Source organism: Felis catus, chromosome B4, assembly GCF_018350175.1.
Source record: "Felis catus isolate Fca126 chromosome B4, F.catus_Fca126_mat1.0, whole genome shotgun sequence".
In the NCBI taxonomy this organism is placed as follows: Eukaryota; Metazoa; Chordata; class Mammalia; order Carnivora; family Felidae; genus Felis; species Felis catus.
Window position 1 is genome coordinate 16,113,539 of NC_058374.1, and position 13,515 is coordinate 16,127,053.

General features: G+C 37.2%; 1 protein-coding gene across 2 annotated transcripts in view; it reads right to left on the reverse strand.

The window, feature by feature from the left end:
* CUBN (cubilin) overlaps nucleotides 1-13,515 on the reverse strand; it is a 284,543-nt gene that overhangs the window by 97,129 nt on the left and 173,899 nt on the right. For both annotated transcript variants that reach the window (XM_023256399.2, XM_003988129.5), the window contains exons 37-40: nucleotides 12,511-12,716; nucleotides 11,423-11,607; nucleotides 9,336-9,528; nucleotides 1,949-2,146 (exon numbers count right to left, since the gene is read on the reverse strand). In XM_023256399.2, the coding sequence (XP_023112167.2) occupies nucleotides 1,949-2,146; nucleotides 9,336-9,528; nucleotides 11,423-11,607; nucleotides 12,511-12,716 (782 nt within the window). The remainder of the gene's footprint in view (nucleotides 1-1,948; nucleotides 2,147-9,335; nucleotides 9,529-11,422; nucleotides 11,608-12,510; nucleotides 12,717-13,515) is intronic.

The following is a 13,515-nucleotide window of genomic DNA, read 5'->3' on the forward strand; positions in this document are numbered from 1 at the left end:
TTTAGAAATATCTCTAATAAAGTAAATTGAAATCTAAATTAAGCAATTCCAAATTCTGCATCTACAAAATGCCAGGGCTTTTGCTAGGGAATTTTGTGTTTATTATGTTCCCTAATACAACAGCCTCACGAAGGAGGTATCAGTCTCTCTTTCACAGACGATAAAACAGACCTGGAGCCATTCAGCAGTAGAGCAAAAACCATCTCAATAGAAAGTGATTTTTGAAAGAGTAGCCACACTTTACTTCATTAATGCAGTTACCTACTGAAGATGTTTTTTCAAAGTTTCTACTATATTCTGAACACTCAGAATATGTGTGCAAGGACACACTCATTTCATCACATGAGAAGTTTTAAATGTTAACATCCACAGGAATGCCTTGATGTGAGAAAAGGCGGCAATTTCTCTGAGCAATGCGCTGGATGATGGTTGATGGAAAAGGGGGGAAAGTTAAGGTTTATCATCTCCTGTTTTGTGCGACTGACTTGAGCGTTAGTGTCCAGCCTCTACAGAAGGAAAATCAAGCACCTCTGCCATTTTCTAACTGCCTTTCACGGAAGTCTAGCGTTGAGGGGATAAGGAAGACACAAGCTTACATGTTAGTAACCTGTGGGCAAAAAGCAAGCACATGTTCGTTTGTTCCAGAAAAGGCTCTGAAGCTTTTTTCATTAATTTCCAAAATTTAACAATTGGGAAATTCATAGAAAATTCTGTATCTTTCACATCTCTTTAAAAAAAAAACAAAAAAGGAAGCTAATAACACTGAGCCTGCCTTCCTAGTAGCTGCCCCTTCAACTCTGTGCTCCAGATTAACACTTTCCTTGTTACGTCCCCTGTTTGTCTAGGTAGGCATGTGAGGTCGCAATGTCTGTATCTTGTGGTTCTTAAACTTTAGAGACCATCATTATCACCTGGAGGCAGGGACAAGGGTCAAGTGAGAGAGGCACTTGCCTCATGGGCAACATTCAAGGAGGTCCCAAAGACCTTAGAAAGCAAGATAAATAATATTTTACTGCAATAGTTAAAAACTGAAATTTAATGTAAAATGGTCAAAATATCACCATTTTCAACAAAGACAGAATCCAACCGTGCAGTTTGCATAATCTTGCCTTGCTTTCCTCAACCTAAACGTGGCCCCTGCCTGGAGGGCTTTTTAAATCACAGACCTAAGACCCACTTGGAGAGTTTCTACTTTGGTAGATCTGGGGCGTGGCCATAAGATTGGCATTTCTTCCCTGGTGACACTGATCCTGCTGGTCTGACGACCACACTGGGAGAAACACTGGTCAGAGGACATGGCTTGCCTCTCCTCCAGCCTTGTGAACCGTGAAGCATGATTTTGTACATGTTGCATATTAGCATTATTCTTATCCCCCATCATTACATAGCCATACCACACATGTGCATAGAGGAAAACACGAAAAAATATAAGCCCTTAATTCTACCTATTCTACCCAGAGATTCAGTAGACAAAGAGAACTGAATACAAGCAATTATATATCTATAATAATATGTATAATAATAAATATATATAATAATATATAATAATATATAATATATATATATTTTTCACACTTGTATCTTAAGGTCATAGGTATAAAATATCAAAATGTATCTCCAAGACCTTTCAAAAAGAAGGCAGCACCACCTGGAAACTCAGACCATTATTTCCTACTTAAGCCAAAGATAGTATTTTCTCTTAGTAAGATAATGCTGTTCCTGAGATAGAATGCGCATTAGTTTGTTACAGGCAATTTAATATTTTCCTCATGTTCTTCAGAAATTGTAGCCAATTCTGGTATGGGATGCCTTCACTGACCATAATGTCAGGGAACTTCCATACAAAACGGATGGAGGCAGTAAGTGAGTATCACGATAACTGAACGTAACTCTGTATGTGTCAAGGTTGAAACTCGGTAGTTTTGTGTTTTGTTTAAATGTTTCTCACCATCTCTTATCACAAGTTTGTCATAGTCACATGTTCTGTGAGCTTCGATGTCCAGGGAAAGGATGTTGAGTTCCACGGTAGAATCTGGAGCCTGAATGAGCCACATACATTCAGCGCTGTTACTGTAGCTTTCGGGCCAGCCTGGGGAGAAAAGAAAGGCTGGCGCATCTCCTGTCCTCAGGAACCCACCACAAGCACCTGTAGAATGAAAAACAACATCTATGAGATACCTCTGACGGAGGAGAATCTAGCACGTTCATTTTAAAGTGGCATCTCTGTACCAAAAGGACACAACCAATTACAACAAAGTTCTCAAAGAAACCTAGAAATATTTTATTAAACCTGCTGACTCACAAAGCTGTGATTTCTGTTCCTTTATTTTTTGTGTAAGAAAAACACTGTGTTCTGCTTTTTTCGCCATAGCCTTGCCACACGGCCCGTTTATTAGTGTCTTAGTGTCTTTTATTTGTTAAGCACGAAGTTAGTCCACGTAGAAGACCTTCTTTTATTATCATTATTATTATTATTATTATTAATGTTTCCTCTGTACTTTACCTTTTTTGAGAAAGAGAGAGAGAGAGAGAGAGAGAGAGAGAGAGAGCAAGCATGCCCAAGCATGAGTTGAGGACAGGCAGAGGGAGAGAGAGAATCTTAAGCAGGCTCCACGCTGAGCATAGAGCCTGACACAGAGCTCAACCTCACGACCATGAGATCAGATCATGACCTGAGCCCAAATCAAGAGTTGGATGCTTAACCGACTGAGCCACCCAGGCGTCCCTCCTCTGTATTCTAATCTTTACTTTTTCAGCATAGCTGTTCACCATGTTATTTATATGTGGGCAATTTTGAAATCATTTTCAAATTAGTAAAATGTATAACAACAGCCTTTCTTCATTTCTTATTAATTTTTTAAAAAATTAGCTTCGTTAAAGTATTCTTTGTGTGTCATAAAACGACCCTTTTAACATCTACAATTCAGGGGCTTTTAGTTATAGTCACAAAGTTCTGTAACCATCAGGGCTAATTTTAGAACACTTTTACCATTCCACAAAGACACTTTATACCAATTACCACTGATTGCCTATTTTCCACTCTACCAGTCCATGGAAACCACTAATTTACTTTCTGTCTCTGTCTATGGATTTGCCCATTCTTGCCATTTCATATACATATAATCGGACAGCATGTGGCCTTTTGTGACTAGCTTCATTCACTTAGCATAATGGTTTAAGGTTCATCCGTGGCATATTTCAGTATTTCTTTCATTTTCCTTCATTCTTTTCATTTCCTTGCTTTAAGCGTGTCCAGGACTCCACTGTATGGATATATCACATTAAGTTTTATCAGTTGTGCGATATTTGGGTTGCTTCTGCTTTTTCACTATTATGAAGAATGCTTCTATGAACTTTCAGTTTATAAATTTTTGTGTGGACTATATGTTTTCAATTCCATCAGGTATATGACTAGGAATGTAATTGCAGGATCATATGGTAACCCTGTGTTTCAATTTTTGAAGAACTGCTAAACTGTTTTCCAAAGTGGTTATAACTTTTTATAATTTTACCAGCAATACACAGGGTTCTTATTTTTCCACATCCTTGCCAACCCTTGTTATTGTTTGCTTTTGCCAACCTTGTTATTGTTATTGATTGATTAAAATCATCCTAGGGAATGCTAAATATATATATTTTTTAGTATACCATTTTAATTCACTTGTTTTTTTTTTACTATACATACATACATACATATATTATTTTTATTGAGAGACACAGAGAGAGAACACGTGCAAGCGGGGAAGGGGCAAAGGAGAAGAATGCAGAGAATCTTAAGCAGGCTCCAGGCTCCACATGTGGCCTGACACAGAACTTGGTCCCATGACCATGAGATCATGACCGGAGCCCAAATCAACAGTCAGATGCTCAGGGGCACGTGGGTGGCTCAGTTGGTTGAGTGTCCGACTTCGGCTCAGGCCATGATCTCATGGTTCGTGAGTTCGAGCCCCGCATTGGGCTCTGTGCTGACAGCACAGAGCCTGGAGCCTGCTTCAGATTCTGTGTCTCCCTCTCTCTCTCTCTGCCCCTGCCCTGCTCACACTCTGTCTCTGTCTCTCAAAAAAGTGAATAAACATTAAAAAAAAAAAGAGTCAGATGCTCAACTGACTAAGCCACTCAGGCACCCCTACTATGTATATTTTTAAGTTATTTTTTCAGTGGTTGTTCTGGCAGTTATAATCTACATCCTAATTTGAAACAATGTAATTTGGGTTAATACTAACTTAATTTGAATGGTACACAAAACTTGGCTCCAATAAAATTCTATTTCCATCCCCATCCTTTGATGCTATTTTTGCCATAAAAATTACACATTTAAACATTACAAATCCATCAACATAGTTTTATAGTCATTGCTTGACGCAGCTGTCTTTAAATCAGAGAGCGGGAGAATTACAAACAAAAATGCATTTACAATGTCTTTATATTTACTTATGTCATTATTTTACTGCATGCTATTTATTAGTTGTCAAGACATGCTATGGTACTTTCATTTCAGTCTAAGGCCTTCCACTAGAATTTCTTTTAGAGTAGATCTGCTCGCAATAAATTCTCTCCATTTTCATTTATCTTGGAGTCTTTGAATTTCTCCTTAGTTTGGAGGATATATGTGCTGGGTATAGACTTTTGACTTTTAATCAACAGTCTTTTTATTTCAATACTTTGAATATGTCACTCCACTGCTGTCTGGCTTTCATGGTTTCTGATGAGAAGCTAGGTGAGGACTCCTTTTACATGAAGGATCACTTTTTCCTGGTGCTCTGAAGATGATCCCTTTTTCTCCAGCTTTGATAGTTGGTGACTTGTCTAGGTATAGATTTCAGACAGCTTATCCTATTTGGAGTTTACTGGGATTTTTGTAGAATAATATTTTTCATCAAATTTGGGAAGTATTTGGACACTATATTCAAATATTCTTTGTCCCCCTTTATCTCCCTCCTTTTCTGGGGCTTTCATTGTACATATATTAGTATAATTGATAGTTTCTGAGGCTCTGTACAATTTTTTTCAGTCTTTTTCCTTCTTTCCCATGGACAGGCCAATCTCAATTGACCTATCTGCACGTTCGCTGATTCTTTCTTCTATGTGCTCAAATCTGTAATTGAGCCCATCCAGAGAATTTCAATTATTATACTTTTCAATTCTGACATTTCTATTTGGTTTTTTTCTTTTCATAATTTCTATCACTTTCTCGATAGTCTCTGTTTGGTGATACATTATTCCCATATTTTCCTTCAATTCTTTAGACGTGGCTCCTTTTAACTTTTCAACACATTTATAATAGCTAACTTAAAGTCTACATGTGTTGGGATATGCCTATAAAGCTCTAGTAGACAGTTTACAACTCTGCCTCAGTCTTCACTCCCTGCTTACACAGACCCTCAAGATCACATAGAGTTGAGAGATCAGGGCCCTAGCGTCCTCTCTTGGACATGTGCACAGTCCTGCACCTGTGTGTGGCTTTCTAAATTTCCAGAAATATGTCAGAGTTTTCCAAAGCTCCCTATGGGTATCTCATTCCCCAGGATTTTCCTTTTACAGTTTTATTCACCCTCTTGTTAGCTGCACCTGGTATTACTGCCACATATAACTGTGATGTTAAACAGTCGCCACTGACTGTTTTCTACAAACACCCTGGGGATAGGGCTATGCGCACAGAGCAACCGCTGAGGCAGATCAAATGAAGACAAGTCCTGAGAATGGAGCTTTCCTAGGAAGCTGCCAGATAGGTCAAATAATGGTAATTCCTTAGGAATAGGAGGTTTTCTGTAGCTCTCCACCTGTTCTACCCCTTCCAGTAGGCACTCAACTACTGGTTTCACAGCTACTCTAGTTGAGGATTCTGTGAGGCAACTGCAAAGCTGAGGCAAGGGGAGAGATGGAAATAGGGAGAATTAAGATGCCAGAAAGCTGACTATTTTTCTGAGATTCAGCCATCATTCTTGAATAAACACTCTTTAGATTGTTGTGAGCTTTGATGAATTTCCAGGGTTCTCAAAAGCTGATCTTGACAATTTTGACAATGTTCTCATTGTTTTCCTGCAGGAATGCTTTTTCAGAGGTCCTCACCCCACCATTCCAGAGCTTTCTGACTTTTATACCAGTACATGTTTGAATCTTACTAGGACCACCAGGAAGTGAGTGTAAACTTTTATGGGACTAGGTCCTAATTCTTGTGTCCTATTTCTACACAGGCTACAGAAGTAAAGAAAAAAAGAGACAAATGAAAGAAATTTTCAAGTGGAAGACTTTAATATTACTCAGTGTCTTCAAATGTTAAGATTTTCCTTTATGTAAAATATTTCTTACCTTGAATTTATAAAAGGCAGTTATCAAACTAACTGACTTGGGGTCATTATTCTTTTTGGTCAAATATTCATTTCCCTCATTTATAAACACATGCTGACATTGCAATTTCTGATCCTTTTGTGGTTGAGTGAGGTCATTTGACCAGTTTGAGCCAATGAATTATGAGCAAAATAATTTTGCCACTTTCAAGCTGAGCACTTTTGTACTGAGACATGCCAGAGCTCTCCTTCCTCTGGCCATGATCACAGTCAATGCCCCAAACAATGTCAGCTCCAACAGCCTGGGCTATGCAGTGATACTGATGACAAGGCACTTAGTTAATCCAAGAAGAATATGTAACACAGACCAGAAAGAAACTTTACGATTTTTCAGCAACTCAGAGTTTGGAATTGTTTGCTATCGCAGCATAACTGATCATGTCCTGACTGATATGCTGACTAATCTTTTCCTACTCGATGTGTTTAATTTCCTTCAAATGATCCTCATCCACATTAAGGTCAGTTTCCTTTGCTTTCTTTTCTTCTGCCTGTACCACATGCTTTGTCATTAAATAATTTAATTACTAAATTGTTATTTGACTGACATATGAATACTTTGTCTTTCCCAACTATTTTTAAGCTCCTGGAGAGTTGAGATCAGATCTTTGTCCCTTTACTTAATTGTCTCGGTGTATCTATAGCAAATCCTCAATAAATATTTATTGAATTAAACTAAACATATGCATATGTAAGAAATGCTGATGGTACAATGTGCAATATATAAATATATTTTAAAATGTTAAGCTTTTTAATTTTTTTTTAGTTTTAATGAATCTTTCAGAATGCGATGCCACCCTATCATCTAGGTAACTAGTAAATTATAAAATTCTCTTATGTTCTTACTTTCACCTTCCCTTGTTCTCAAGGAAAATGAAATTTATGATATAATCACTCATCCACTTAACTCATCTAATTACAGAGCTTAAGTATGAGAAGAAAATTTGTCATTTTTGAGTACTAAATTATATTTGTTGATATAATATTTTCCATGAGTAAGTGATTTTTCTCTAACTTGAGATTTGTGGCTATAAAAAAAGCTTAATTCAAGTTTACTTAGAAGAGCTATCCAGAATTAAATGGATAGCTTCAAATTGCATTTGGCAATCTTGCTGATGGTTCTTTGCTCTTAGATAAGTAGATTAATATTTTAAGAAAGAGATTCATATTCAATTTTATGGAAACATCTTGTAAGGGGGGGTGGAAAAAACATCTCAGAACAGAATACTCTAGGTGCATTAAATGAAAACAAGTGTGAATGATACATTTATCAGTTACCTCTGCCAATACAAATTCCTAAGAAGTTAGAAGCAAATAGGCTCTAATCTTTTAGGATATATTTAGTCTTAGAACAAGTTCAAAGTTTGAATATTCTTCAATGAGAACCTATGATAATGTGTCTCAATCAAGTACAGCTGATCCTTGAGCAGTGCAGGGCTTAGGGGTGCCAACCCCCAACACAGTAAAAAATCCACATGACTTTAAGTAGCCCATGTGCCCAGCATAGGCTCCAGCTCACGACACTGCAATTAAGAGCCTCATGCTCTACTGACTGAGCCAGCAGGTTCCCCCAAAATCCATGTAACTTTTGACTCCCCCAGAACTTTATTACTAATCATCTACCATTGACCAGAAGTCTTACAGATAACAATTAACACATATTTTGTATGTTACATGTATTACATGCTATAGTCTTATAATAAAGTAAGCTAGCTAGAGAAAAGAAAATGCTGAGAAAATTGTAAGGAAAAGAGGGGTGCCTGGGTGGCTCATTCGGTTAAGCGTCTGACTTCAGCTCAGGTCATGATCTCATGGTTCACAAGTTCGAGCCCCACATCCGGCTCTGTGCTGACAGCTCAGAGCCTGGAGCCTGCCTGCTTCAGATGCTGTGTCTCCCTCTTTCTCTGCTCCTCACCAGCTCACACTGTGTCTCTCTTTCTCTTTCTCTCAAAAATAAGTAAATGTTAAAATTTTTTTTAAATAAGGAAAAGAAAACACATTTACAGTACTGAACTGTGTTTATTGAAAAAATTCTCATATAAGATTTTTTCAATCGCCTTCATTTCAAACTTGTGTTGTTCAAGGGTCAACTGTATACCAAGGTTGGCAATATCCCCCAAACTGTGCTGTCAGACTTCTATGACAACCCATAAAAGCCATTCAAAATTGTTTAAATAAAATTTTAAGGAAAAATCAGTCTCCCCAAACACTGCTTACCAAGGGAATTAAGGATGTCTTAAACATAGTCAAATAAAAGTTTAACAATTAGGCTAATTTTACCTTAAAACATGAAGGTTTATGACCAACTAAGGAGAAAGTAAAGCATTTCTGAAGGCACATTTAAAATGAAATCTAGAAAAGGGGTGCCTGGGTGGCTCAATTGGTTGAGCTTCCCACTTCAGCTCAGGTCATGATCTCATGGTTTGTGAGTTCCAGCCCTGCATCGGGCCCTCGGCTTTCAGCACAGAGCCTGCTTCAAATCTCTCTGCCCCTCCCCCACTCACTCACTCTCTCAAAAATGAAAATAAACATTTTTTAAAAAACTTAAAAAAAGTGAAATCTAGAGAAAAAACACTTACTTCTGTCTTCTAGTTGACCCATAATATTGTGTGTGCATGTGTGTGTGTGTGTGTGTGTGTGTGTGTGTGTGCATGCAGGGCATTTACAAATCAAATTTTCAGAGATCTCTAAAGGAGTCTCTAGAAGTTATAAGTAGAATGCCTCATGGATATCAAACCCCTAATTAATATAAAAAATATAATGGGAAAAATAAAAAAAAAAACACAAATGTACAGTTTTTTACAAAAGGCAGTATTTATGAAATTAAAAGAACACCAGATATATATGGAGGGTTTTAGGGCTGCACTTATTCTTAGTAATTTACATATTTGCCACCTATTAAGGGAAGGCCCTTTGAAACCTATTCTGGGAAGGCCCATGCAGTGAAACCCAAAAACAGAATTTCATTTATTACCGTTTGGTAAGACATACCTGGAGCAATTGTAGGGGAAGGTCCAACAGAGACATTCATTGCAAACCACTCCAGAAGGAATCCTTTCCCTGAGATTGAAGAGTCAGAAGAAAACTGAAATGTCAAGGAATTTCTAGAGGAGCTAAAAGATTTGGTCTGGGTACCACAGTAAGTTCCAATGAGGCGGGAATGAACACCAAGCCCATCGTAAATCTGCATGTAAAAAAAAAAAAAAAAAGATAATACAGCACTGAATTCAAGTAATTTACCTCTATTTTTCTTCATAAAAAAGAAAACTAAAAGGTTGCCTTATGTTATTATAATTTCATCATAATGAAAAAAATAAACAAGTAAACACCATATGTCAGTTGAAATAGAAAGCACCATTGAATATAAAATATGACTGCAAAAATTTTTAAGGTGTTTTAAAATAATTTCATCTTTGCCGTAGAATTATATTAATACATAAGCTGTATGCAATATAGCTCATTATTTGATCTAGTAAAATTTAGGGGTGGAAAATTAGGAATCAACATAGTTGTACAACAATAGAACTTATTGAATGTGCTTTGGGGCCTCAAAGGAAGAAATTAGAAAGTAACAGAAAAAGCAACAAGAAGAAGGAAAGGTTTAAACAGACAGGTATCGGAAAGTAGAATTAATGACAACAAAAGAGTGGCAGCTTGTGAGGGCTCAACACACATTCAAATCACTCAATTTTTTTTTCATTTGGTTGAAAATATGAAGTTACCTATTTAGAGACATATTTTTATAGTTACAAACACATAGCATGGAACACATTGTTTTTTTCGGCACATGTGGAAAAATGCCATCCAACCATATTTCCTATCTTTCTCTTCATTTTGTAAATAATTTGGAACAAGTTCATTGAAATTGTTATCAATTTCTCTGCCGAAGCTAGGAGATAAGCTGTTTTTCAAACTATGTAATAATGATTTCCACACATACGAAGCACCTTAGGTACTTAACTCTAGGTGAGGCCCTGCAGACCCAAGATGAATAAAATGGAATCCTGGCCTTTGAGAATCTGATAGTTAAACTCACAGAAGGAGAAAGTAGAGCGATGGTTTCCAGGGGTGGGGAGAGAGGAAAATGGGGAAATGTTGGTCAAAGGTTACAAAGTTTCAGTTATGCAAGATGAATAATTCTGGAGATCTAATGTGCAGCAATGTGACTACAGTTAATACTGAAATATATCTTACTGTTTCTGTATTATATACTTGACATTTGCTAAGAGGGTACATCTTAAATATTCTCTTTCACACACACAGACATATACGCACACAAAATCCAAATGATAACCATGCAAGGTGATACAAGTATTAATTAGCTTGACTGTAACAATTGTTTCACAATGTGTACATAGGTTACAATATCAAGTTGTACATCTTAAATATCCCCAATATTTATTTGTCGAATATACCTGAATAAAGCTAAAAAAAGAAAAAAGAATGTGACAGTGTTTTTGAAACTGATGCAGTAACCAAAATCTGGATGGCAATAACCACCACAATTTTATATTTATTTATTTAAAAATGATCCGGGGCGCCTGGGTGGCGCAGTCGGTTAAGCGTCCGACTTCAGCCAGGTCACGATCTCGCGGTCCGTGAGTTCGAGCCCCGCATCAGGCTCTGGGCTGATGGCTCAGAGCCTGGAGCCTGTTTCCGATTCTGTGTCTCCCTCTCTCTCTGCCCCTCCCCCGTTCGTGCTCTGTATCTCTCTGTCCCAAAAATAAATAAACGTTGAAAAAAAAATTTTTTAAATGATCCTTCAAACTTTTAACACTCTAACATAAGAATACACAAGAAAATGAGATATGAGAGAGAATAACTAAGATATACATATACACATAGACAAAGCCCAAGAGGTAAATTACAATAATGCTAAAAATAAAACTTAGAGAATCCAAAGAAAATAAATATAATGACAGAATTACCTTTTCATAGGTAATCTAGAAGAGGTAATCATGATCTAGGGAGGCCACCCCATGTGATTTACAAATGCTTCAACTGACATTAACTTGATTTGTTTTTGCAAATAGAAATTCACCAAAATTTACTAACACTGATTGCCCTTGGATACTCACCCTTAATTTGTCATAATAGCAGTTTTGAGTTGCTTCAATGTCTATCTCCAAGATTCTACCATGGATAACTTGAGACGCATCCACATTTACTATCCATTGGTAATCAGAGTTGTGGGGGTAATGTCCAGGCCATAAGGGAGAGGCGACTTTCCCATGAGTTCCCACAATATTATCATTGCCAAATACTAGGAGGGAAAACAGAGCAGTAAATCAGAAGTACTTAGAATAGCTCTTTAATCAAATGAAAGAAACAAAAGGCAAGGGGTGTTGAAAAGGATGGACTTTTAATTGGCTGTGATTTCTATTCTGAACACTGAAAGAAATATTGCTTCCCTTTTGATTTCTGTACTATCTACTAATTCCTTGGAGAACAGTGATTTTGTGAATGGAATTTCATCTCCTAAGAAGGTGGCATGGTGTGAAAAGAGGAGATAACTTCTCATGTGAAAAAGGGTTCCCAGACCCCAGGAGACCTGATGACAAGTGAAGGGGTATTACCAGTCTCATTCTCTATTTTGTTTACCTATTTTCCTTTTTACAAAAGAATGGGACATGTTTTCAAATGTTTGGTAAGAGAAACAGACATATTGGTATGCCATGAAAAATAGCTAATTATGGAAAAGTCAAGTTAGCAAATAAACATATTAACATTTTATTCTATTAGAAGAAAACCCTGTTGTTATAATATCTGAGCACTTAATTCAATCCTAAAATACACTCAGTGTTTTGAATTTGAAGAATAGAGAGTTTGTGACTTCAAACAAAATACCCTTGGTATCAATATGCTCAACCTGAACTAAATACGTTAGAAGGTTCTAACAAAACATCATGTAAAAAGTTTAATATAACATCAGGTAGAAACGAGCTTAAAATGATTACTAGAGCCACTCTCCCTTGCTCCTGGTGGGCCATGCACATGTAATTTAGTTTTTATAATATAGTTTAAAATGAAGTAATTCCACAAATACAACAGATCTAGGAGAATAGAGTTCAGGATTCTTCACTTACTGCATTACTAAAAAATGTGTTATCCTTTCTAGTTTGTAGGATGTTCTTTGGAAACCATCGATGAAATAGAAGCAACTTACTGTTAGTAAATGTGGCTTGGAAGCCTATGCCACTGCCTGAGCCATCGGAGACAAATCGGATCCACAGTATGTGCCCAACAATTGATGAATAATTGAGGGGGAGGACATTTCCACAATATCGCCCCACCAAAGTACCAGTGGCGTTTCCTTCGCGGATCTCCACAAAATCCCTGTTACAGTCCTGAGAATCCTCCAACTGGAAAGTTCTAATTTGAAAAGAGAGAGAGAGAGAGAGAGAGAGAGAGAGAGAGAGAGAGAGAGAGAGAGAGTGTTTTGGAGGATTAAATTGATAGAATAAGCTTTGAGATTATCCCGAAACACCTGCTGGTTTCTTTATAACTGTTCTTTATAAAACTTTAACTTTAATCACGTTATCTTTGAGCCAACTCCAAAAATTTCTTTCCCCCAAATTTACTGAAATGCCTGTTGCAGAGATACAAAGGCAATTAATACACGGCCTTCAAGGACTTTTCTTTCTAGGGGGAAAGATTGGGCAAGAATACAGGAAAAGACACATTATAAGGTAGAATATCATAAAGTGCCCTCGGAGCTAGAAGGGTTCGAAGATTTGGAGGCAGACGTATCACATCGGATTGTGAGGCTCAGTCACAGCTTAACAGAGAGATTGTTTCTGAGATGGAAATGTAAACGTTAGCTGGATTTAAGGTACAGAAATGGTGAGCACAAAACGCATGTCGATAAGAGCACATACACAGAAAAAGGGTGAGGCTTATTTAGAAATCTGTGAGAGTTCTAGTTTGGTTCAACATTGAGTACTTTTAAGAAAACATTAAGAGACACAGCTGAAGCAGTATCATGGGCTAATTTTGCCAGAGCTTAAGTGACAAAGGCATCTGTACTTAATTTCTGAAAAGGTAGGCGAAATATGGGATTTGTAACAATATAGGCTAGAGTTTGGAAATACGGCCTATTCAACTTGTATTATAATCTGCAGTTATGATGACATGGGAGAATGAAAGATAGGAAACAACATCTACTCAATGA